This window comes from Chaetomium fimeti, assembly GCF_033439085.1.
Source record: "Chaetomium fimeti strain CBS 168.71 chromosome Unknown B0H64scaffold_6, whole genome shotgun sequence".
Classification (NCBI taxonomy): domain Eukaryota; kingdom Fungi; phylum Ascomycota; class Sordariomycetes; order Sordariales; family Chaetomiaceae; genus Chaetomium; species Chaetomium fimeti.
Window position 1 is genome coordinate 523,040 of NW_026944334.1, and position 23,131 is coordinate 546,170.

Here is a 23,131-nt window from a genome sequence, read left to right on the forward strand (position 1 = left end):
ATGAGATGCAACATGTGGCGGAGTGGTCGAGCGTGTCAAGGGATCAAGGTAGAAACTGACCTTCAGAAATACGAAACTAGGGACAGGACAGGCCAAGGTGGGGATCGTGGGGGTAAAAGGAGATGCAGGAAAATACATATGATGAGGACAAATGAGGAATGAGGAAGGTGCCGAAGGTTGGCCAGCATGGTATTGACTAATTATGAACTGGGCTATCCATCCGGACAAAAGAGTGGCTGTCCCTATATCATCTACTGGGTCGTCTGTAAATCACGGCCCGCACTTAGACGCATTGGCGCGAAGGGAAAAAGGATGCGTCTTGTGGGAGACGTGGAGGCGAAATATGATGGGTGAGGCACATTTACAAAGGGGTACATTCCCGTTCAGGAGTTCCATTACAGTTCGGCCCTCCTTGGAAAGATGTCAAGATTGAGAGGCGCGGCACTCTCCCCTTTTTGCCCCCATTTGTTAATGCTTTTGGTTTTCTTCTCCTTTACATATTTCCCAACCCTCTACTCTCTATCCTCCTTCTTTTCCTTTTCCTTCCTCCTTGTCCACATCCCTGTTTTCACTTCCCTTTCATTTACCCCATCGCACCGCTTTAAACTTCAAGAACTCAGGTCTTATATAACCCTATTTTAGATTCAGCCCCCCAGACTTTAGTATGAATCTACATTCTCCTACCTCTCAGAGCTGCCTACTCACTGTTTCCCGACCATGGTAAGCGGCAGTAAACGGCTCCCTTTTACTTGCATTGCCGAGTAGCAGTCCATTGCCGCCGTAAATATCCTTGCTGGCCAACTTCGCTTCGCCGCACGTGGCCGGTTAGTCTAAGCCCCGGCCCTTCTGCGTATCGTGTCCCCCGGTGCCTTCCCCTCAAGTGGTCGACATCATATTCGTCCACTTCTTGTTGCTTGTTACATCCGCCCATCAGTGGGCAGGCGATGGGGGCTGGGGCGACGCCTTGCGCATTCCTTAGGTACCTCGGCATGATTCCTGGGTGCCGGAGGGTCATGTCCACGGACGGTTTTCTTTTGGGTGGGCTTAGAAGGTAGGCAGGCACTAATTTGACTTTTGTTTTGTGTCACATCTCCTTGGTTAGAACGTGCTGCGCCATCGCATTGACGAGGTTTGTGATTTTGCTCCCTCCAATCTCCGTCAGAACTGATGGCACGCTGTGTGAACTTCGTCCCAATTAGGTATCAGCAAATGTGCGAATACTTGGGGTTCATGGGGTTTAGCTATCCTTGCTGTTACCGAGACATTGCTGATATGCATGAAAGTCAAATGGCAACCCGTTTGACAGCCCCGTTCTAGTTGTCAAGCGTGACCATTCCTAGTATGCCTCACAAGTATCTGGATGCATGCCCCCGTATCCACCACCATCATCGGACTCATAGTCCGATCACCCTAGGCCATAGCAGCCGTCATTATCGAGGATTTTGGGACAGCCAAGTCCGACACTGCTAAACAGGAGTTTCAGCGTGAACCTCAGCCGAACTGCACGGGGGGTGCCAGAACTTCAAAAGGTCCAGCACAGTAGGGGAAATATTAGGCACACGAGGGAGATATGCCGAGGAGACGACTACAAACGAAGAGGAGCTATCTGGATGCTCAGTCGCCACAACTCGAGTGTGGCAGAGGCTGAACAATGGCATGAGTTTCTCAGGAACTTCTGCACCCTTGTCGCACCACCCCTTGTCGAGTTTGACCCAACCGCAGCCGAGAGCATTCGGCGAGCGAGTCGCCAAAGCCCCATCGTGTCCGGCGCCCGCAAACGAGAATCGCCGAACAAATGTGGCCATGTGCACGCATGTCCATGCATCCAGGCGAGGCGGTTGGCTTCCGCGCTCGAAGAGCACAGCTTGGAGGGGGGCATTGGGCGAGTTCGAGACCATCGGATGACTCGAGCCCATGACGAGGAGGGGTTCGCATCCATCAGGCCTCCCTTTGTCGGTTTCGTGATGTTTCCGGAGCTCGCTGATGAGCTTCAAGGGTCCCGGCAAGGGCCCGGGTTGGTCGGCGACAGGGTATGTAGAGACCGGGACCAGCGCTCGGACAGCCAAGTCGGATTGTGACCCACTCGCCGAGAGCCATTGACTTCCCCGAACGGAACGCAAGGGAAGCCGTTGGTGCATACCCGGACGAGGATACCGAATACGGACCGTCTGGGGGTCGCCAAGTCAAGATGGCGATGTCCGCAGCTCCAGGAAACCTTCCAAAGTTTTCCGACGCCACGACCACGTTTGTTTGCGTCCTGGTCAGGACATCGCGATCGACGATCTCTGGTGACGTGGACCCTGATCACGGATCAGAGGGATCATCATCACCTGCCCCAGATTCAACGGGCCTTCGTTCCGTGTTGATCCGCGATCAACAGGCCGTTAATTTTATCGAGGCCGCCATCCTCCACAGTGGTTTCTTTTTTTAGCCTCGGTATTTTTCCGCAAGTGAACATAAAACCGTGACCTCCGCCTCCTCTTGTCGGAGAGTTTGAGAACTTTGTTCTTGGTAGCGCCGCGCTAAAAGTGACCTTCTTTTGCTTTGACTTCGGACCGCAATGTCACGGTGATATGATTAACAAAAAGGGCAAGGAACCGGGGTCGACAGAGGGGGACACCGAGCGGGGCCTGGTCTGGGTGTCCCGGACTGGAGGGAACGACCGCTTGTGAAGGTGCTCGCCACGAACGTGCTTTCGGATCCCGGGATGGTTGGATTGCCGATGAACCGAGCCGTCCGAATAATCCTGGAAAACTCGTGCTATTTAGCGAAAAGCCACGAGTCTGGGGATCAATGTTCGGCGAGCCGGCAACGAAGAAATCTCGTCATGAAAGTGAGCGCTAGCGATGAACCCCTGTAACTACTGGGCGAGCTGAGCACCTCCGCGATGGTGCTCGGGCATGCAAGCCCATCCCCGGGCGGATTGGCGTTGGTGGGGGTGGGGCATTGGGACAAGCTTCAATGTTAGCGGCGACGGCGATTGGAAGGCAGCGTGAAGGGACCCCGGTGTTGCTGAACAGGGAATGCCAGCTCATCGGAACCGGAAACCAAGACGTGAGGAAGACGGAGGGACGCTTCGCCGAGTTGGCGAGCCTCCCGCTGTTCGAATCTCCAGCCGAGGAGGCTGTCGAGAGGGCTGGTAAAGGTGAGAATATCGTCGCAGTGCAGGCCGTGTATTGATGTCTTGCATGTTTTTTGGTGGGGTGAGCGCGGCATGTTTGCCGTGTGCCGTGGTCAGCCCCCCAACGCAAGGCAGTTGGTTCGGAATTTTTGATTACCGGCAGCGAGGCATGCCACGTTGTGGCTTCCAGGTGCCGTTGTCTGTGTGTCCCGCCGCAGGCCGAGAGACAAGGCAGGAAGCGAATCCGTGGTACTGGGTGCGTGCGAGACCGCAGACTATCGAATTGGCGATGCAGCATGAGGCAGGCCTTCGGATGTGGTAAACGCCAACATTCTATTCGCGGATGGCGAGAATACGGGCGGAAACCCTCCCGGATGCTGCCCTTGGATCCCGTCTTTTGCGTCCCAGCCCCGACTTTGGCGACGATGTGGGAAGGAAGGACCCTTGCATCGCATCGCGGTGCTTCGGGACCTCTGGGCTTGGCCGCAGAACCAACAGCCCGATGCAGAGAGTATGGACCGCATGGGATGGAAGCTCGCGGCGCTGCTTCGGAATCGAGCGAGCCGGGTTCGTGGATTCGTTCCAAAACTGCAATCCAATCTATTGTCCAAATTGGCCACCGTCAAGTGAGTGCCTTCCTGATACAGATGGTACCCTACCAGGTACATGCCCCGTCCCTCTCCCATCCGCTGTCTCGGTCCCATTCCTCCTTCAGAAAAAGCCCGTGGAACGTTTTGGGGGAGCCTGGCGGCCTGGGCTGAAAGTGCCAAGCAATCGAAGGGGCTCTGGAAAACTCGCGGGAAGGTGTCAGCCACCTCATGCAGGCGAAATGCTGTTGGCAGTTGCCTCCCCTGATTCTTGGCTGCAGCATTGCATGTGTTTGGCTGTGAAGGAATCGGCTTCGCAACCCGGGCGAGTCTCTCGCTTATGGAAGGCCCGAACTTCGGCTGCACAACAAGCGAGAAATGAAGAAAAAAAACACGCGTCTTTCTTCGGTCGACCAAGGCGAGCTTTCTGCAGTCTGCATGATGCAGTTGGGTTCTCGAAGGGCGGCAGAACGGAAACCCGGCAGAACGGCCAAAACAGCCGTCGGTGAGTGAAGTTTGGAGAGTCTGGTTGATGGAGACCCATGATAGCCGTGATGGGAGCTTACCTTGCCTACTCGGGACTCCTTCCCCGCGAACAAGTCAGTCTTGTGCGACACGACTGATATCATCTCTGAGAGTTGTCAGATTTTGGGCCGACCTCCTTCCCAAACACCAATCCGACCGGCTAGAACAAAGGGACACAAGGACTACGCATACCCTGGAACATGGAAGCTACTATTGATGCACCGAGAGGAACTAGTCGTTTCCCAACCCCGCGTCTTCATGTGGCGTTCTCTCGCTTGGGCTACCGCTCGTGTCGTCGTCAGCTATTTTGAGTGTCGGTGATCAGGGACCTGGAACGAACAACGGGACTGATGGCGGGAGACCCTCCATGATGACAAGGCTCGGCCACGAGATGAAGCGGAGAAAACCCCCATTCTGCCTCCCGTCCCTTGATGGAATCCATGATCCCAGCAACGCTGGGTGCATCTCGAATTGCAGGGGTTGAAGCACTTTGGCCAGTGGGACCTTTTGAATCCTTCGCTTTTGACCTCTTGGCGTTGAGCACCACCCCCGGCCTTGCATGATATGGTCGCAGTGGCCTGCAGCCAATCCCCCCCCCGGCCCAGCCGTGGTTGCCAGTTGGGAAAGGCGATGTCTCGCTGCCAGCCGAACTGCGGCGAACCCTCGTCGACGCCATGATCGTGCACCGGGGTCCCCTCGGGGTGGTTCGCTCCAACTCCGAACCAACCGGTATAAGATACTGGTTGGTCCCGTCCTGGGTGAGAATCCAGAACCACGCAACTGTCTCGCAACATTCACTCCGGCACAGGTCAAACAATTCACCATGAAGCTTTCCGCGTCCATCACCCTGGCTGCGGCCATGGGCGCCTCGGCTTTCAACCTCCCCACGTTCGAGCAGCTCGCCATCGATTCAGGCCTGGCTCTGGCCGGTCTGAACGGCATTGCCCTGCTGCAGTCGGCCAACAAGTACGGCGGGTCGTGCAACATGGGCAACGTCAAGATCCGCAGGGAGTGGTACGTTATCCCACAGCCGGCCGGCACCTCGCCGATGCAGTCGTGCTGACTCGAGAAACAGGAGAACATTATCCAAGGCCCAGCGCAAGAGCTATATCAAGGCGGTGCAGTGTCTTCAGGAGAGCCCGAGCCTCCTCGCTCCCGGTGTCTCGGAGGGCTCGAAGACCCTCTTCGACGACTTTGTCTACGTGCACCTGCAGTCGACGCCTTTCATCCACTTCACCGTGAGTTGATTCATTTTTTGGTTGTCACGGTGTGCTGTATCAGGGGACCGCCGCTGACTGATCTCTAGGGTAACTTCCTCATCTGGCACCGGAACTACATCCACGAGTACGAAAAGAAGCTCAATGCCTGTGGTTACAACGGTATGTAATCTCGCTCTTGCAGTGAGTATCCCTTACCAACTAACAGCTACAGATGCGCTTCCCTACTGGGAGTGGGGCTTCGATGCGAACGCCCCTCATCTTTCTCCCATCTTTGACGGGTCAGACACATCCATGAGTGGTGACGGCGAATTCATCCCTGGTGACGACCTCGCGCTCGAGATTCCGGGAAACACCGAGCCCCTCGTGCTAAAGAAGGGTACCGGCGGCGGCTGCGTCAAGACGGGCCCTTTTGCCGACATGACGGTCCGGTTGGGCCCCATCACGCAGCCGGACCCGACCGCGGACAACCCGCGCTGCCTGAAGCGCGACCTGAACGCGGATGCCGGAAAGAGGTTTTCCAGCTTCCGGAACACGACCGACCTGATCATCAACTCGCCCAACATTGAAATCTTCCGGACTACCATGGAGGCGGACCCGAGCTACATCCCCAACTCGCTCGGTGTGCATGGCGGCGGTCACTTCATGATCAGTGGCGACCCCGGCTCGGACGCTTTCATCTCGTCGGGCGACCCGGCCTTCTACCTCCACCACGCCCAGATCGACCGTGTCTACTGGATCTGGCAGATGCTCGACTTCCAAAAGCGCCAGGGCGTCTTTGGCACCAACACCCTGCTCAACCAACCCCCCAGCGCCAACACCACTGTCGAGGATACCGTCGACGTTGGCCATATCGGCTCTCCGATCAAGATCAAGAACCTCATGAGCACGACTGGTCAGGGTGGATCGCCGCTCTGCTACATCTACCTTTAAAACGCGGATGCGATTTTGTGTCGACAAAAGGTGGTTAGGGTGGCGTTTGCAATGGAGTTAAGAGCGATATGGTTTTGGCTGGTTGGCGTCATTAGCGAGGCTTGAACAAATATAATTTAATCTCTCTGACAACCAAGATATCTAGTTTAATGTCGATTGTTTACTGTCGTGTCCGCGATACCACCTGCGTATTCGACTTCCTATATCTTGCCCGTTAACTCAGCCAGTGTTATTTCCTGTGTTTACACTCCTTGAATTCACTGCCACGACCAACCCTAACCCCCCTCTTTCCCTTGCAGCTCTTCCGCTGCTCCACCTGCGCGCCATTTGTCGGACTTCCTTCCTCCATGTGTTTGCACGAAAATATTTTCTAATTAATCTGACGATCTTGACGGACTTCCCGGGATCACTGCCCGGCACTCCGAAAGAGGCTCTGAAGCCCCATCAACAACCGGCCCGCTGGGCAGTTCGTTCCTTTTGCGAGCCGGGTAAATGACCCTGCCAATGCCAACGCCAATGGTCCACAACTGCAGCGTAAACAAACATGCAGGCAGGCAGGAAAGAGTGAATGCGCGAGAGACTCGGAGATGGTCCCTTAATTCCCCAGTCCCGGGTCTCGTTCCATCCATCTCTGTTCCACACCCAATCAATCCCGGGCCCCGCCTTCTCTGCCGTGCCCAGGCCCACAACCGCAGCCGCGACAAACAAATTCCACAAACTGCGAAACGATCGATCTCCGATCTGGTTGGCCGCCGGGGTCCCAAGAGCCGCTGAGGGTGTGGAGCGGCCAGACCCGCCGCGGGCAAGACCTGAGGGTTCCGATTGGAGACCACGGCGGCTGCTGAAGCCCGCCAACGTCGGTGTTCCTGGCAGCAGCAAAAAATAGGAACAAAATAAGTTGAACGACGATCGATGCCGTGTCATCGGCTGGTAGAGGCCATGTCAGACAATGCCAAACCATGTCGTGCAGCGCATGGCTTCGGCGCTAATGGTCGACGCGCTTGTTTGAGATTGCGTTGAAGCAGATGTCGTGGACATGGGAATGATGGGATTTCGACATGGGAGATGGTCCAGACCGCGTCCGCCTTGTCATCGGTCACAAAGGTGAAGGCCATAAAGATGGGATGCCTCCCGGCCTACCCTCCAGATGAGATGTTTCGACATCACGTTCAAAACAAACCACACCTCGTTTCTTTCCTAGTTTCCTAGGTTTTTTCTTTCGTTTTTTCCTTATCTCCTTATTTCCTGTTTCCTAAGTCTCTCTCTATCTCGTCTTTCCTCTGGGTTAGGGTCTTCGATTTCTTCATCACGACTTCAAGCTCCTTCTCACGACTTACCGCCGATTTTCCTTGTCAACTCTCTCGATTTCCTTGTTTCCTATCCAGCACGACTAGCAAACAGCAGCACACCTTAGGCCGGTCCTCGTGGCAGTTGATCTGTCTCACATCTCCAACCCCAAATCAGCTATCCTCACGCTACTCGGCGTGAAGCAACCCGTTGCCCAACATTTCCGCCAATACTTCTTTCCTGCCGCCCCCGACAGCACCGTTTCCCAAACCACGGTTTCCCCTGCGCACGGCGAGCAAAGAACGACCTGCACTTGAGCTCATCACCGACTTCGACTCGGCTGAGCCCTTGAAAATGCGGTTCCAAGCCCCCCAACTAGGCGCCATGGGCGTTACCTTCAGCATCATGAGGGCATGCCAGTTCGCCTCGTTGATTGCTGTTATTGGGCTCTGTGCCAACTTCATCAATGGGATCACCACTGCTGAGCACGACCCTCCAGCCGAGCTCATCGGCACTCTGACAGTAGTACGTCTCCTGCTCCACTACACAACCAAGTCCTCTAACTCTGGTACAGGCGGTGACTTCGGTGGTCTACGTCGTCATCACTTACATCCTGTATTACGATAGCATGCTCCCGCTGCTCTTTACCGGCATTTTCGACGGTCTACTGCTCATCGCATCCATCGTGGTGGCTTCGCTACTCGGGAAGCCCCTTTCTAAGCTCAACTGCGCTGCGCTCCCCACCTCAACTGGTCTCGCTGGCACAACCACGGCTTTTATCTCCACCGCTGGCGTCCCCATCCGGGCCACCATCATCACTCAGACAGTTTCTTATCCCTCGTTCGTCACGCTCGACCGGACAACGTGTTACGAGATCAAGGCCGTCTGGGGCTTGTCCATCGCCCACTGCGTGCTCTTTTCCTTCTCCGCGCTTGTCTGCGTCGGCCTGTGGCACCGTCTCCGCAGTGAAGCGGCGACCAACACTGAGCCAAAGGACATTGAGGGCTAGGGACGCGCGGGCGCCACGGGAGGGAAGCAGAAGACAAAACAAGAGGCGTGGAACAGGGCTCCCGCCGCTGCCGCTCCTTACTTCCCGCCTCCTCCCCTGGCGCCCATCCGCGACCGCGGCCGTGCCCATGACCGGCCGCCCAACCCCCGCATCATCACCACCTCCCCGCCCCGATTCAGCTGCGACTCGGATGAGGACGACTCCAACCACGCCGCGGAGCCCACCGCCAACAACAGCCCGCCCCAACCCCGCGGCCTGCGACCACCACCAATCCAGACCGGCCAAACCAAACCGCCCCGGTCCCTCACCCACCCCAACAACAACAACACCAAACCCGAAGACTCCGACTCCGACTCCGACGGCATCTCCCCCCTCCTCTCGCGCGCCCCACCCCCGCCCGCACCGACCCCGCCAGTACAATCAACACAACGACCAACCGCCTTCAGAACAACCAAACCACACCACCACCTCCCCACCCTCCAAATCCCCCCTTTACCCAACAGCACCTCCGCCCCCTCCCCAACCTCCATCTACTCCCCCCCCGCCCCCTCCTCCTTCTCCGACACCATCCCCGCCGAGCACAGCCGCATCCCCGGCCTGATCCCGCGCTCCCCGCTCTCGCCGCTGCGCACGCTGGGGTCGGGCATCGGGCTGGGGCTGGGCGGGCTCGTGGCGTCGGTGTCGACGTCGACGCGGACAAGGAGGGAGAAGAGCAAGAGGGAGAAGAGGGAGAAGAGGCGGCCGCCGCCGATCGTGGTGGTGCATCCGCCGCGGGGCGGGGTGGGTGTTGAGGTTGGCGGGGAGGCGGTGGAGTCGGCGAGGGGGAGTATTCATGGGGTTGGGGAGGGGGTGGGTGTTGGTGTTAGTCCGGTGAAGAAGAGGAGGACGGTGTGGGGGATGATGGTGGAGGGGTGGTGGGATCTGGGGCTGTTGGAGAGGATGGGGACTGTGAGGAGGAAGAGGTGATGTTGTTTATGTGGCTTTTTGTGGAAGAAAGTGGTGGATGTAATGGTGAATGAAAAGGGGGATGGTATTGTGGGGTGAAAAATGTGGTTGCTGTCGCAGCCGGTAATGTTGGGGGCTCGGCGGAGCTGGAGTTTTTGGATTAATATTGACTTGCCGAACGGGGAGTCCAAAACCTAGATTGTCTGCTGTTAGCTTGTTCTGGTAATAAGTAATCATATGCTAATATCTCGATCGGGCCCCAGGCCTTATATCGGACTTGGCCGGCTAACCTAAGCTAGCTAATCTTTTCAGAGTGCCTTGTCTCGTAGTGGTGTAAGGTTAACAGCATTGATGTTATTACCGGACTTCGATATCATAATTTGTGTTAGCTAGGTAACTAAAGGGGTGAGGAGTTGGGAGTTGGGATAACATGCCTAGGAGAGGGAAGAGAGGATTATTAAATGAAAAGGCTGCTAATTTGGAGGGGTTCAGCACAAGTGATTCTGTGCCAGGTGGAAACAATCTGTAATCGGGATTTTCGTTAGATGCGCAGTCTAGGTACCGAGGAGTTAGAAGCTGCGTCTTCCTTGTTGATGAAAAAAGAGACTTGATCTTTGACACGAGTATACCCGTAGCTCAACGTCGAGCCAACTAATTATCCTGAATGACCCCCCTTCTCCTCTCTGTCTCGCCAGTTGCTGATTGGCAAGGGTACCTACCTTTGTACATAAAAGGATGCCGTCAGCTGCAGCACGGAGAGGGAGGTAACTGGTTGGGCATCAACCCTGCTCAGTCCTTACTCGCCCGCTGCCCAAATTGCGGGAAGGGGGGAAACCAATCATTCTCCGTCCATCAACGATGCCAAAATATCCAATCATGCTCCCGGGCCGTACCTTCTCGTCTACCATTTACCCCTTATTTCCTTTTGAAAAGAATAAACAGTGCAAGCAAGCTTCTGTCTCGCTGACAACCCAGCCCCACACGTACATGTACGCTACACAAAGAGCAGAATGGGGCCGAGTCCTTTCCGCTACGAGCCACTGCTAGAGTCGGACTCCATCCGGCTGCTCATGCTGGAACCTTCTGAACAACCTGATACAGAACTCTGTGGGACTCTTGCCCACACTACAATTCGCTCATGCCTCGACGACATCAGTGGCGGGTTCATCGCCCTCTCCTACCACTGGGGAGACCCGGCTCCGAAGGGATCCATTAGCCTAGACGGGCATCGAGTTGGTTTGACCGCCTCGCTGGAGGCCGCTCTACGCAATCTGCGGGATAGCTCTGTTGTGCTTCGCGTCTGGGTCGACGCCATATGCATCGACCAGCAAAAGATCGAGGAGAAGAATACTCAGGTTCCCCTGATGGGCTCCATTTACGAGGCGGCCAACCACACCGTCATCTATCTCGGGCTCCTCACATCCGAAGCTGAGTCTGTGCTTCGGAGAGCTTCCCGGTGGCACGAGCTGGAGAGGGGCGAACGCGATGAGATTATTGCGCTAGCCGAGAAAGACATCTTGCGTCGGCCGTGGTTTGCGAGAACTTGGATCCTACAGGAGTTGGCCCTCTCGAGGGACCCGCTAGTGCAATGCGGCCGCCTGCGAACGCGGTGGATGAACCTTCGCTCGTTGCTCCTAGGTAGCCCCCCCGCGCATGACATGACGCGCCTTGATACGACACCCCAACTCCAGGCATTCGCGGCCATGGATAGCGTCCGATCCAAGTTCCACCAGACCGCTAACACCCTACTCGAGATCCTCTGCGCTCGCCGCGCGGCCGAAGCCTCAAACCCGCGAGACATGATTTACGGCATTCTGGGCCTTGTATCCAAGTCGGAAATGTGGCCAAAGGACCTGATAGACTACAATCTGACGGTCGAGCGCATCTACACCACAGCAGCGCACCGCATCCTCCAGTCTTCCTCGTGGAGTGTCCTCCAGTCACTTCTCGCAGCGGCCGACAACAACACCCCAATGGAAGCGAGACCTAGGCCTAGTCTTCCTTCGTGGGTCCCCGACTGGACGTTGGTGCCAGGATACCCGATGTCACTGCCTGACACGTATGCGGGGATCTACCCACCCCCATCTGAATTCCAGGGCACGTGGTGCTTGGTTATAGAGGAGCTAGAAATCCTGGTCTGCTTTGGCTGGACGACATCCACTATCCAAGGGCTTAGCCCGGTCTTTCCCGCCCCCTCGACCATCTCCCCGGCTCTACGGAAGAGGTGCCAAAACAGCCTTTCAAGAGTACCACTCGTAGCGGACGGTCGTGACCACCGTAACGTGGTTGTTGGTGGCGACCGTAACGTGGTTGCTGCTGCTAGTCGCCAGTTCTATGAGGACTGGGCCGAGCTATGCGAAGCTATCCAAACATCTCAGGAACCAAACCTCAAGTCGGATAGCTTGGAGCAATTTAAGCGAGGGACCATGGAAGCGGTATCACCCGATCGAATTCGACTCATGTCTACGAGTCTTCGGGCCATGTTCATGTCCTACCTTGAAGGCGCGGATAGTGCGTCTCCACTCCAAGGCCGGCGGTTTGCCGTCCTGGCCCCCCAGCCCAGAAAGCATGACACTCTTGCGGTGGTGCCATGTTATGCGCGGCCCGGTGATTTTGCGGCCAAGATCTTCCCAAGCCTGCGTTCATACATCCTTCGCCAGGATCCCGGCCCGGCTGTATGGTCACAAGCAATGCTGCAGAGAGTTAATTGTTTAGAAGTCCGTGGGGTTGGACTCTATAATGGCCGTACTTACATGTCCTCTTCTTACGGACAGATCGATGCCCGGCATCGCCTGGTTGGGGAATGCTTTATTGAGACCGGACAAGATGATGCTCAGATGTACGGCGGAGGATGTAGACTACTTGCAGTAGTTTGATTGCTAGTCTCTAAATTTACATAAAGTACATAGGTAAGTACCCGTACAGTAAAAGCCGGCGGTTAAAGTGGTGTGAGGTCCGTATTAGCTGCGTCGGGCTGAACAACAAGAAGGGACTCAGGTACTTTCGCGTTTACTACTAATATCAATAAGAGAGCACGATTAGCATAGCCTTATCTTATATATCTATGGACTTGATATGACTCTTTAACTTTGGATCTAGTTACTTAGCTTAGCAACCCTAGAGCACTCTTCTCCTAATGTACCGCGTCACTACCTAAGGTAACCGACCCTTCGTACTTCACGATCATACTACTACTCTACCTAATCAGGTCGATTAACCCGTCTTAGTGAATGTTAACAACAAGAGAGCAATCCCTAAAATAGGGCAACAAAAGAAAACCGCAAACAGCCCCAGAAAACATAAGAAAACCGCAGAATGAACCAGACAGGCATCCCCTCGTAACTACTCCCACACCAACCCCAAATACCATCCTCAACCCTCATTCATAGGTACCCACCCCCACACCAAGTTGAACACAACAAACACCACCCTCTCCTCAAGCAGCCGCACCCGCACCCGCACCCGCACCCGCAACAGCCCATCTCCTCCTCCTCGGCAAAGGCGACCCACGCGCCCTCATCGCCCTAGCCGAATTGCCCACCGGCTTCGGCGTAAAGGTCCGCCGCCCCTTGCGCGGCAGCGCCACCCACGCGGGGCCCTTCTGGCCCTGCACCATGTTGTACCAGACCAGCGCGCCGGGACGGCCGGGGAGGGGGCCTAGGATGATCGGGGCGGGGGCGGGGGGCGGGGCCGGGGCGTAGCTTGGTGGTGCGTAGCTTGGATAGCCCGGCCGTACGTAGCTTGGGGGCCAGCTTGGTTGGTAGCTTGGTTGGTAGCTTGGTTGGTAGCGTGGTGGGTAGGGCAGCCCATGGGTCGGCGGGTAAGGTTGTGCAGGGTTTGGTATATAGTTCGACGGGTTGTTTGGTGCATAGCTCGGCGGATACCCAGGCATCGGACCCGGCATCCCGTAACCCTGGGGGCCGAGCCCCGGACCAAAGGCATATGGATCTTGTCCGTTCATGCTTGGACCGCTGGGAACTGGGCGGCCGACACCCGGAGCGCCGAGGCCCGGCCGGCTGGCATTGGCACCGGCGCCGGTGCCGGTAGCAGTGGGATGGAAGGATGCGCCGGGTTGAAAGACCGGCGCGAGGAAGCGCTGGCCGGCGCGGGCCTCTCCCGGCACTGGAAGCGGTGGGCGGGAGCCGGCGTGGGGTCGCTGGGCCACCGGTAGAGGCGGACGGGAACCGGCATGGGGCGGCCTCGGCGCCCTTTGTTGATAGCCGCCGGCGGGGTGGTTATATGGGGTGCTCCCGTTGGCACGGCCGCCGTACGGGTGGCTGCTGCCGCCATTGCTGTGGCCCTGGGCCCCGGCGTGGGAAGAACCGAAGGACGAATTCGCGATGGGCAGGCCGTTCGGCCGCTGACCTCGCCCTCGGGGTCTCACGCTTGGCTGCGGTGCCTGACCGCTCGGGTTCTGCGGAGGGTATCTTTGGGGGTATGCAGGGGGTGGCCTTGGGGGATACGCGGCGGGTTGGGGAGCGGCGGTGACGGCGGGCGGGAAAGCGAACGGCCCCATCGCCGGTTGGTGAGGCATCGGAGGGCCGGGATGGAAATACGGGGCCGGCGGGGCGGCAGTATACGGGGCGGCAATGTTAAAGAGGACAGGCAACGGAGGCGGGTAGTAATCTCGCGTCGGCCGGATGGGAGTGACAACGGTATTGGTCGGGCGGGTGGGGGTTGTGATTTTCTAAAGTCACCGACTGTTAGTGAGCATATCAAAACCCTGCAATGAAAAGGGACTTGTCCTCTGTCACATCTCGAGACACGTCGAGATAATGTGGGAAATGCAAGTGAAGGTGTGAAAGTCAAGGTGGGATCACGTACCTTTCCGAGAAAGGGATCAGTATGGCTTATGGATGGAAGCCGGGCACCGGCAGCGTCCGACGGATTGTTCTTTACGATGGTCTGGAGACTCTGGTTGAATAGACCCGAGAGGCTTTTCAGGTCATCCTCCAGTCGATCCAAGTCCTGGGCCTCGATGGTCTCTAGCTGTTCCCGAAGAACTCGCTTGTCACTGTCTTCCACTGCAAGAACAGGTGTTGTCGGGCTTATGTAGACAGGCGGAGGGGTATGGGGATCTCGCGGCCTTTGGCCCAATATGGTGCTCATTGTATTGAGTGTGCTAAATGTCGATATATTAGCTTCGGCCGTTTGAATGTGGGTACAAGAGGTATGGGGGAGCAAGTAAAGTAGAACATTCTTGAGTTAATGACGGCGAGGTTCCAAGGGAAGGCTCACCTGTGGTTGGGTTGGAAGAAATTTCAAGCTCAAGATTGGGTCGGACAATATGGAGAGTAGAGTTGGGTTAAAAGAAATAGGTAGAGTAGCAGAAAAGGAAGCATTTGGACTGTGGAACTATTTCGTCGCCTTCTATAGTTCCAGGAAAGCGATAACAAGCTCACATTGTGTTGGTCGTTTCGTTAGTAAAAAACCTATCTCGCCGCCTGACGACGAAACAGCCATGAAGAATTCTTGGACAGGCACGTTGAACTCTGTCACATGGCCCTCACACATTAGTATAACAGGCTCAAAGGGAAAGATTACCTGGCATACAAACTACTTAAATGTTCACCGAATACCTGAACTGAAAGGTGAGTCCAAATTTGTAGTGCTCCCCTTTTACTTCTGTGCTAGCAGGGCTTTTCACAAAGTTATGTCCATTTTACCCAACACTGATTCCATGTTTAGTCTGCTCTAGTCTAGTATGAGTATGATAAATTCCATGGCATCTATATGACCAAGGGCTCACTCTCGATGAATAGGAATGGCTAACTTGTGTCTAAGAGCCCAGGTACACGGCCCCGGACCGTTGTCTGGCGTTGTTTATAATTTATCCTTCTCGTCATTGCTAAGTTTTGTGACTCGAAAGTACACGTGCGCTTCAGAATTGACCTATTTATTCCTACAAACCCTTACACACTTTCTCGCCCAAATTACCTACCAAAACCATCTTCCCCCCACAAAGACTTCCACCAACATCTCAACATGGAGGTAACAAACAACATGGATATTGCTGACGACTATATGAACAAGCGCCTTGTTCGTGGCTTCGAAGAGGGGCTCGCGGAGATCACGAATGAGTCTGCCAACCCCACGGCGAGTGAGCTCACCAGGGCGAAAGAGCTGTACGACAGACAGTGTGCCATGGCTCTTGATACCTTGGATCCAGTGAGTAGTCTGTGACATCTCCATCCCCTTCTCGCTACGATCATCACCATCTCTTCGAAAATATACTGACCGGCGGGTTAACCTTATAGAACTCCGATCCCATGGTCCCTCGCGAGCTAGACTGTAAGTGCTATGACGATATGAATCCATCCCCTGCTGTTGAAGAGCACAGCACCGTCACCTTAGTCGGGCGTCCAGCGACCGAAGTCTCTCGCTGTTTTCCCAACCGTCCCCTCCCTAGAAAACCTCCCCATCCCCCAACCTCCCCCCCTCCTTTCTTAACACTAACTAACCCTCAAAACAGACCACCTCATCCACCGCACGTCCCTGCACGACACCTTCCTACTACACCTCTCGCAGCGCGTCGCAGAACTCACCACCATTGTGCACAGCGACGAGCACGCGGCGGGCAGGCTGCGCAACACGAACCGGCGGCTGGGGGAGGCGGAGCGCGGGCTCGGGGAGCTGCGCGCGCGCGTGCGCGTCCTCGAGGCCCGCGTCTCCGGCCTCGCGCGCTGGCAGGAGCAGATGCAGGTGGCGGGGGATGTTGCCTCTGGTGATGGTTATGGTGCGGGTGGTGGGAATGGTGGTGGGGATAACAATGGCTGGGGTGGGAGTGGTGGTGAGGGGAGGAAGAGGGCTAAGAAGCGGAAGGGGAGGGGTGGGGAGGCGATGGCTGTGTCTGGTGGTGGTGGTGGTTCTTCTGCTGCTGCTGCTTCGGGTGCGGCGGGGGAGTTGGGCGAGGTGGAGGCTCTGTTGGCTGAGGTATGTTTTGATGGGTATCTCCTGTTCCTTGTGTCGTGTGGGTGAGCGCTGACATGTGTTTTGTGGGTTAGGTCATGAAGAGGGTTGGTGAGTTCAAGATTACCAGTGGTCTTGATGATATCGTGGAGGACCAAAAGACTGTTGTCAACGAGGATACGGAGATGACAACTGGCAATGAGGACAAGGGGGAAGAGGTGGTCAAAACTGAGCCAACAGCCGGATCGGTTACTGGGTTAACGGCTTGGGGATGGCCGAGGGACGATGGGGTGCCGTGCCCTGTGGACACCTCATCTCCATGGAAATGATCCCATACGATACACCCTCAAATCCTTACGACCAGCATTTTCCCCCGTCGAACCTTTGGTCATTAGGGCCCTGAAGCACATGTTGGACACAACTTTGCCCTTTCTTTAGTACCTAGTTTAAGATTTGCGATGTGCCGTTCTACCCGAAATTGTGCGTTGCCTTTGGGGAGTGGTTCGTCCTTTATATATGGTCCAACACAGCTTGAACTGGTCGAGCTCTAGTTGCACCGATGCGTGTTACGATAATACCCCAAAGTACAACCGCAGCCATGATAACTTTCTTACGGTCTTCCTTTTTCTAACACGACCACTTCAACAATACTTTACACAAACTTCCCTCATAGCTCAGCGATGGAAGAAGCTGAACCGGCAATATGATAAGCTTTTACTGGGACGAACCCCCCGAGATGGTAAGGACCTGGCCTGCGAAACAGTTAGCCCATGGCCGGCAACCCAACACGAGAAAGCACACTCACCGTTGACCCAGCCACCATCCTGGCTCGCCAGGAATGCCACCGCGCGGGCGACATCCTCAGGCACAGCACACCGGCCTAGTGGGCAAAAGTCCGCCATCAACTCCTCAATCTCCTTTGCCGGAGTGTCGGGCGTGGCACCGGGGATGTAATGCCAGGCGTTCTGCGTGAACATGTCGCTCTTGACACCGCCGGGCGCCACCCCATTGACAGTGATCCCCTTGACGCCAAAGTCGGTGGCAAAGGCCTTGACCATGCCGATGACGGCCATCTTGCTGGCGTTGTACAGCGCGTGGTTCTTGACGCCCATCAGGCCGGCGGCGATGCTCGTCATGAGGATTAGCCGGCCGTTCTGCTCGAGGTTCTTGAAGGCGGCCTGGCCGACGAAGAACTGGGCGCGCGCGTTGAGGTTGAAGACTTGGTCGAACTTTTCCTCGGTGATCTCCTCAATCTTGTCCCACGATTCGGTGCCGCTGTTAGACATGACGATGTCAATGCGGCCGAATGCCTTCTTGGCCTCGGCGAACAGCCGGTCGATTTCGGAAACCTTGGACACGTCGGCTTGGATGGCGATGGCGCGGGCGCCGTTCTTGTAAGACACGATCTCTTGGACCACTTCCTGGGCCGGGCCAGCCGAAGAGACGTAGTTGACAATGACTGAAGCTCCGCGGCGGGCGAGCTCGAGGGCGATACCCTTGCCAATGCCGCGGCCGGCACCCGTGACCAGGGCAACTTTGCCTTCGAGGCTTGCGGAGGGGATAGCAAGAACCATTGTGGTGATAAATGAGGCGGGTCTTTTGATGTCTCAAGTTGTGTACAAGGGCTGTGGCTGCCGTCGGAAGTTGTTGACTTGTTGTGTTTGTGTTGCGAAGTACGAGAGGGAATGCGAGAGCTGGAAGACGACGCAGGATGAGATTGCTTTATCGAAATGGAGATTTTCGACGGAAAGTACGTTTCAGCTCGGTGGTCCGGGCCTTTCGGAGTTTCGGGGGGATGCCGAAAGCTGCGAGTGAGCGGGATCCCCCTATGATATGTCCGGTCGAAACCGTGTCCCGAATGGTCGCCACTTCCAAGCTCCGTCGGGTTTCAACCACGAAAACAAATTAGGGCAAGGATAAAGGTAGCCAATCCCAAAGCGGGAGGCACGCAAATGCAAGCCATTCGAAACATGGCCCAGCTAGAGGGGAGTCAGCCATAGGTAGGCAAGGTAGTGAGTAGTATTACATTGTTGCTTCTTTCTTCCATTAGCTCGTCTAGTCGGATATTTCCCATGTGTTCAGCCAGGGGTCCTCGAGGAGTTCCTTTGCCGTCTTGCGGTCCTCGGGCCGCCACGCCAGCATTCCCCTCACAAAATCGAGGAACATCGTCTTGTTCCTCCCGGCCAGGAAATGTTCGGCGTTTTCCAAGCTGTTCCCCTGCGGGATCGGGACGTCTGCAACCCATTGGCCTGCAAACCCATCAGCATACTCCTTTCTTTCGTACTCAAATACAAAATGGTAACTTACCATTTTCTGAGAAAAACTCCTTGCTTCGGACCCCTCGCTCTAGCAAATCCAACGGCGGCGGTCCTAACAGCCCAACGACCTCAGCGAGGTGCGCGCGAGTTGTGTAGCCTTTGCCTGTAGGGTCCTGGCCATAAAACAGGTGACGGCCCTGAAATACGTCCCAGATCATGGCGCCTACGTTCCAGATATCGACAGGGTAGCTCCACGGGGCCTGGAGCATGACCTCTGGTGATCGGTAAACATTTGGCTGTGCGTCATGGTTCCGCTTCAGATCGCCCTTCACGGTGCCCCCAAAGTCGCCGAGCACGATTATCCCGAAATCATCAGGAAGACCGAATCGCCGGGACATATAAATGGGGTGGTTGTTGACGTGTTTGCGTGGCGACGGCGTCTCCATCTACTCCTTGACGAAGGCGTCCAAGATGCCACGGTCGACGGTTGCGTGTAGAATGTTGTCTGCCTTGATATCTGTCTTTTCATTAGACAATGTTTGAGTGTACAATGGCCTCGGAAACGTACCTGTATGGACAAGTTTGCATTCTGTGTGCAAGTAATCGAGGGCACGGAGGAGGTGTTGGAGGCCGCCCTTCAGGAGCGGCTCGGAGAACCGCCCAGCCGGATTTCGCTGGAGCAGATCCTTCCAACTATCCCACATGGGGCGTTGGACGAGACATCGGTATTCCTCTCCGGCACGGTCAATGGTGAATGTCTCTAAGGCGGTTCTCAGATGCCGATGCCCGGGGTGAGATGGATTGGCCTTGCCGATGGTTTCGTAAATCCAAAACTCATCTCTACAAGTCTCCCCGTGATGCCGCGCAAATATCTTTAGGGTAACGAAGTCATGATCTCTAGGATGGCCCGTTATTCCATGTCACTCAATCACTGAGGGCTCAGAAATCGTACTGTAGATTGCGGGCGAGCCAAACCGTCGAGGTTGACCCAAAACCTAATTTGCCGATAACTTGGTACTTGTTCGAGGCGAATAAATCTCCGATGTTGACAGGGTAATAATTGCCCGCCTTAAACTCATCGAGTCTTTCTTCCTCCAGGAGTCGACTTGTGGGAACGGTCTCAAAACCAGCTGTCGGAAATCGTAAAGGGGCTAATGGGGCCCGGCGTATGAGACCTCTTGCCCATGTCAAGAGGGGCGCCATGCGGGGTGGGAGGGAGGGCGTTCGCGTGATGGTGTGCATTGGGTTTTGGCAGCTTACGGCGGCCAGTTCTTGGTCGGCTCGAGGTCGGTGAAAGCCCGCGTTGGCCCTCACCCGCCGTCGGTTCATGTTCCAAATGCGTTTCCTGCCAAGCAAGCAAGCGCCCCAAATGACCCCCATTGACCCCGATTGGCTCATCTCTCCGCCTCGCCTTGACGTTCAAATGGTCCGCCCTCCGGTCCCTCCCCCGTTCGGGCCGTTGGAAGGCATCGGGATATGCCACGGCGATCACCGCGCGGAACACTATGCCGTTGTTTATTAGCCACGTTTCCGTGTTATAACGTTTTGTTGACGCTTACAATAGCCAAATATACCTCCCAAATGACCTGGTCCGGAAACCGAGTCCTCAAACCCCCGGCCTCGTCAACGTGATCAACAAACCTGCTACGACCTCCCTACCCCGTGGCATAAATTCGATCCGTGTTCAAGGCCTTTTTAGTCTCTCTCTCTGAGCCCTGCTTGACCTTTATCCGTATCCTTCGGATTCAGTTGAATAAACCCGCCCTCGCCTCTGCTAGGTTCGACAGATCGATCCCCGCGGCGTCATTCTAGCTTTATCCGTGGAATCCGGTTGACGATCCCTTCGTCGTTGAGCCCCCAGCTTTGGTAGACACCTACCCTCATAAAATGTCGTCTACCGCAGACCGCTGGAGCTAAACGTGAACCCATAAGTGGAGGGCATCAAAGAGTCCGGCACGAAGGGGCCGTAATCATTGTTGCCCCATTGCAGACCCAGGATATCGGCGAGTTTCTTCGCATTGTCGTGGTCGCGATTTGGTGTGTTGCTCATGAAGGACTGGGCGATATACATAGGGTGATACGAGGCGCATGTTAGCATCGTAGCAAGGGCCTAGATTGGAACGGTTAGTAGGTGAAGATACTCAGGTAGGTAATTGGGGCTTAAGGTCCGGGTTTACTCGCCTTGCCGGTATGGCCTGATGCCAGGGTCAGGGGCCACAGCGCCGGGTTCACAGGCATGTCAGAGGTCATGGCCGCGCTGACAGCGTGGGTCGCGACCTTCTCAAACGTGCAGATTCCGTCTCGCATCCTCTCGAGATCGTAACCCTCGTCGCGTACCATTCTTTCCAGGAACCCAGCGAACCAGGAAAGCAGCAACAAATCACCTTGGGCTTCTGGGTGTGTCGGTTCCTTGCATACGAGGGCCATGAGGGCTATGCTAGCAGCAACCGGGTGACACAATGCTCTCCTGGGACCGTGGTGGTTAGCGATGAGTTAATGGGAGACTAGGACCGCGGGAGCATCCTTACCAGAGTTCAGGGAACACCTGCGTTGGGAATCGTGACATGCAGCATATGGAGGCTCTAGCAGCGGCCCTGGCGACGCTTTTGTGGCCACCCATCCGGTCGTTTACCGTTGAGTCGATAGGAGAATCAAGGGTTCGGGGCGATTCCACTAGTTGCGATGCGACATGTCGAATCGCGGCCCAACAGATCATGGCCACGCTGTTGTAGTACGCAAAGTGTAACATGGCGATGGACACGCCCGCGACCTCGTCGTCGCTGCTGGCACTCTGGGGTTTGTCAGGCCAGTCGGGACGAATGCTGACTGGTACCCGGAGGCTCCATGCCTCAATTTCCGACTCCAGGGCGAAGAGCTCAGCCTGGTTGGCAGCAACGAACTGGATCGCGATGCGCCGCTGGATTCCGGCGAGCTCTACCCTAAGCCTGAAAACAATATCCTCCCAGCCCCCGTGGCTAAGCGCATCTGGAGGGGATAATGCTCCATGTTGGGGACAATGCCCGCCTGGCCGACCCGGCCTAACTACCTCATCGGCGTTCACGGGAGGGAGCCCGGTGTTCACGGCCATGTCCATGTCGAAAATGAAGGCCGCCCAAAAGAGCCGGTTACGATTCTCCTCGTCGACTGGGGACGTAACACTCTCTGACGCGGCTTTCACATCCAACCCGGCGGAGAGCTGTATCCTAACGGCGAGCGAAAACAGGAGCGCCGTTGCCCTTGTGTCTGCTGACTGCCGCATGAACATGGCCATAGCCATGATGGCTTGCGCAGCACCCAAGTTATTCCCGTTGAGAATGAGCTCGGGGAGGACAGCGTAGGCGTTTCGGAAAAAGGCCCAGGCGTACGCGGCCACCTCGCGAAAAGGACTGTCGGGTGCCTTGAAGTAAATGGCGTTGGCGGTAATTGCGTTGGTGATGCCCTGCCACCATGCTTCTGATACGCCGGTTGCCCCGGGGAGACTGATCTGATCGATGAACCACTGTGGCCTCATGAATGGAAGCTCTGCGCACACATCGCCAATAAACTTCTCTATCAGCCCCAAGTCGGATGCTTCTACACTCAGGGGGGACATGACTAGCCGGTCGAGAGGTTTCGTGCACTCTTCGACCGTGGAACGCTGGGACAGCTGGTGGAAGGGAAGCATCAACCCTCCAAATGCCGAGATGTCCCTTGAGTTGGGAGGCGAAGAACTCGCATGGGTACTCGGCATCGATTCAGGGGACCTAAGAGCCATCTCTGACAGGTCGGTCCTCGACTCCAGTCGAAGCCTGGACTCCAGAGCGGCCAAGCGCCCTTCGAGGGCTTCGATGCGTTGTTTACTACATAGGTTTGTGAGCACAGCCAATACACCATTATTCGAGACCCTTAAAGACGGAATTACCTCTTTCCCGGCCCGCGCATTCGTTGGGTGGCCGGATAAACACAGCTATGACCCCTATCGGCACAGGGGGCGCATGCGGGCGTTTGGCCGTCGCATCGCAGTTTTCCTAACCGACATCGCGCACAAGCCTAAACGAATTGGTAAGGAGTCATGCAGTCTCACGTTATCAACACCCCAGGTGCTTACCCGGGAGACGCGTGGTCCGCGTGTTCTCCTCGCCGCCGGTGGGGTGGTGTCTTGGGTCATGTCGAGTTCGGACTCTGACGATTGGCGATTGGGTAACATGGCCCCAGGGTAGAACGCCTAAGGGCAGTGGCAGTTGGTGGATATCCGTTGCGTTTGGGATACTGAGACGCTGCGGTGTGTAAGTTATTATAAGTTCGGGAGCAGAACGACTCCGGCGGTCATTCCCCCCGAGCCGGATGCAAATTGCTTCCGC

The 23,131-nt window shown here is 56.0% G+C and overlaps 9 protein-coding genes across 9 annotated transcripts; 5 read left to right on the top strand and 4 right to left on the bottom strand.

Moving 5' to 3' along the window:
- Positions 1 to 2,188: 2,188 nt before the first annotated feature.
- B0H64DRAFT_375950 (uncharacterized protein) lies at positions 2,189 to 3,751 on the top strand (the record flags this gene model as incomplete). Its single annotated transcript, XM_062802446.1, has 5 exons — positions 2,189 to 2,417; positions 2,589 to 2,833; positions 3,031 to 3,145; positions 3,340 to 3,377; positions 3,557 to 3,751. The coding sequence occupies 5 exons, from the start codon at positions 2,189 to 2,191 to the stop codon at positions 3,749 to 3,751; spliced, it is 822 nt and encodes a 273-aa protein (XP_062656482.1).
- Positions 3,752 to 5,056: 1,305 nt separating this feature from the next.
- On the top strand, positions 5,057 to 6,383 carry B0H64DRAFT_327105 (tyrosinase-like protein; the record flags this gene model as incomplete). The annotated part of the gene is made up of 4 exons (XM_062800768.1): positions 5,057 to 5,247; positions 5,309 to 5,471; positions 5,540 to 5,612; positions 5,665 to 6,383. 4 exons carry the CDS (start codon positions 5,057 to 5,059, stop codon positions 6,381 to 6,383), a joined length of 1,146 nt encoding a protein of 381 aa, XP_062656483.1.
- Positions 6,384 to 7,684: 1,301 nt separating this feature from the next.
- Positions 7,685 to 8,718, top strand: B0H64DRAFT_203837 (uncharacterized protein). The gene is made up of 2 exons (XM_062799304.1): positions 7,685 to 8,195; positions 8,245 to 8,718. The coding sequence occupies exons 1-2, from the start codon at positions 8,025 to 8,027 to the stop codon at positions 8,677 to 8,679; spliced, it is 606 nt and encodes a 201-aa protein (XP_062656484.1). The 5' UTR covers positions 7,685 to 8,024; the 3' UTR covers positions 8,680 to 8,718.
- A 1,692-nt stretch (positions 8,719 to 10,410) lies between these two features.
- B0H64DRAFT_403228 (heterokaryon incompatibility protein-domain-containing protein) lies at positions 10,411 to 12,741 on the top strand. Its single transcript, XM_062804289.1, has one exon. It carries the CDS (start codon positions 10,635 to 10,637, stop codon positions 12,498 to 12,500), a length of 1,866 nt encoding a protein of 621 aa, XP_062656485.1. The 5' UTR covers positions 10,411 to 10,634; the 3' UTR covers positions 12,501 to 12,741.
- Positions 12,742 to 13,060: 319 nt separating this feature from the next.
- Positions 13,061 to 14,908, bottom strand: B0H64DRAFT_464821 (uncharacterized protein; the record flags this gene model as incomplete). The annotated part of the gene is made up of 2 exons (XM_062807638.1): positions 14,449 to 14,908; positions 13,061 to 14,311 (listed from the first exon to the last, which is right to left on the bottom strand). Exons 1-2 carry the CDS (start codon positions 14,731 to 14,733, stop codon positions 13,061 to 13,063), a joined length of 1,536 nt encoding a protein of 511 aa, XP_062656486.1. The 5' UTR covers positions 14,734 to 14,908.
- Positions 14,909 to 15,627: 719 nt separating this feature from the next.
- Positions 15,628 to 16,862, top strand: B0H64DRAFT_444282 (uncharacterized protein; the record flags this gene model as incomplete). The annotated part of the gene is made up of 4 exons (XM_062806771.1): positions 15,628 to 15,792; positions 15,882 to 15,915; positions 16,097 to 16,557; positions 16,629 to 16,862. The coding sequence occupies 4 exons, from the start codon at positions 15,628 to 15,630 to the stop codon at positions 16,860 to 16,862; spliced, it is 894 nt and encodes a 297-aa protein (XP_062656487.1).
- A 303-nt stretch (positions 16,863 to 17,165) lies between these two features.
- B0H64DRAFT_203858 (uncharacterized protein) lies at positions 17,166 to 18,356 on the bottom strand. The gene is made up of 2 exons (XM_062799305.1): positions 17,339 to 18,356; positions 17,166 to 17,285 (listed from the first exon to the last, which is right to left on the bottom strand). The coding sequence occupies exons 1-2, from the start codon at positions 18,105 to 18,107 to the stop codon at positions 17,248 to 17,250; spliced, it is 807 nt and encodes a 268-aa protein (XP_062656488.1). The 5' UTR covers positions 18,108 to 18,356; the 3' UTR covers positions 17,166 to 17,247.
- On the bottom strand, positions 18,357 to 19,994 carry B0H64DRAFT_464823 (kinase domain-containing protein; the record flags this gene model as incomplete). Its single annotated transcript, XM_062807639.1, has 5 exons — positions 18,357 to 18,782; positions 18,841 to 19,237; positions 19,277 to 19,308; positions 19,360 to 19,688; positions 19,744 to 19,994. 5 exons carry the CDS (start codon positions 19,992 to 19,994, stop codon positions 18,589 to 18,591), a joined length of 1,203 nt encoding a protein of 400 aa, XP_062656489.1. The 3' UTR covers positions 18,357 to 18,588.
- A 443-nt stretch (positions 19,995 to 20,437) lies between these two features.
- On the bottom strand, positions 20,438 to 23,122 carry B0H64DRAFT_203880 (uncharacterized protein). The gene is made up of 5 exons (XM_062799307.1): positions 22,879 to 23,122; positions 22,693 to 22,820; positions 21,320 to 22,630; positions 20,973 to 21,258; positions 20,438 to 20,901 (listed from the first exon to the last, which is right to left on the bottom strand). The coding sequence occupies exons 1-5, from the start codon at positions 22,975 to 22,977 to the stop codon at positions 20,686 to 20,688; spliced, it is 2,040 nt and encodes a 679-aa protein (XP_062656490.1). The 5' UTR covers positions 22,978 to 23,122; the 3' UTR covers positions 20,438 to 20,685.
- Positions 23,123 to 23,131: the final 9 nt, after the last annotated feature.

Excerpts from the sequence above, each read along its gene's own strand:
- B0H64DRAFT_203858 (XM_062799305.1), bottom strand. The coding sequence starts at position 18,107 with ATGGTTCTTGCTATCCCCTCCGCAAGCCTCGAAGGCAAAGTTGCCCTG. Across the intron at positions 17,286-17,338 it reads GGATGGTGGCTGGGTCAACG|GCCAGGTCCTTACCATCTCG; the intron begins GTGAGTGTGCTT and ends ACTGTTTCGCAG.
- B0H64DRAFT_203880 (XM_062799307.1), bottom strand. The coding sequence starts at position 22,977 with ATGTTACCCAATCGCCAATCGTCAGAGTCCGAACTCGACATGACCCAA. Across the intron at positions 22,821-22,878 it reads GCGGACCACGCGTCTCCCGG|GCTTGTGCGCGATGTCGGTT; the intron begins GTAAGCACCTGG and ends CAATTCGTTTAG. Across the intron at positions 22,631-22,692 it reads ATGCGCGGGCCGGGAAAGAG|TAAACAACGCATCGAAGCCC; the intron begins GTAATTCCGTCT and ends AAACCTATGTAG.
- B0H64DRAFT_203837 (XM_062799304.1), top strand. The coding sequence starts at position 8,025 with ATGCGGTTCCAAGCCCCCCAACTAGGCGCCATGGGCGTTACCTTCAGC. Across the intron at positions 8,196-8,244 it reads TCATCGGCACTCTGACAGTA|GCGGTGACTTCGGTGGTCTA; the intron begins GTACGTCTCCTG and ends ACTCTGGTACAG.
- B0H64DRAFT_403228 (XM_062804289.1), top strand. The coding sequence starts at position 10,635 with ATGGGGCCGAGTCCTTTCCGCTACGAGCCACTGCTAGAGTCGGACTCC.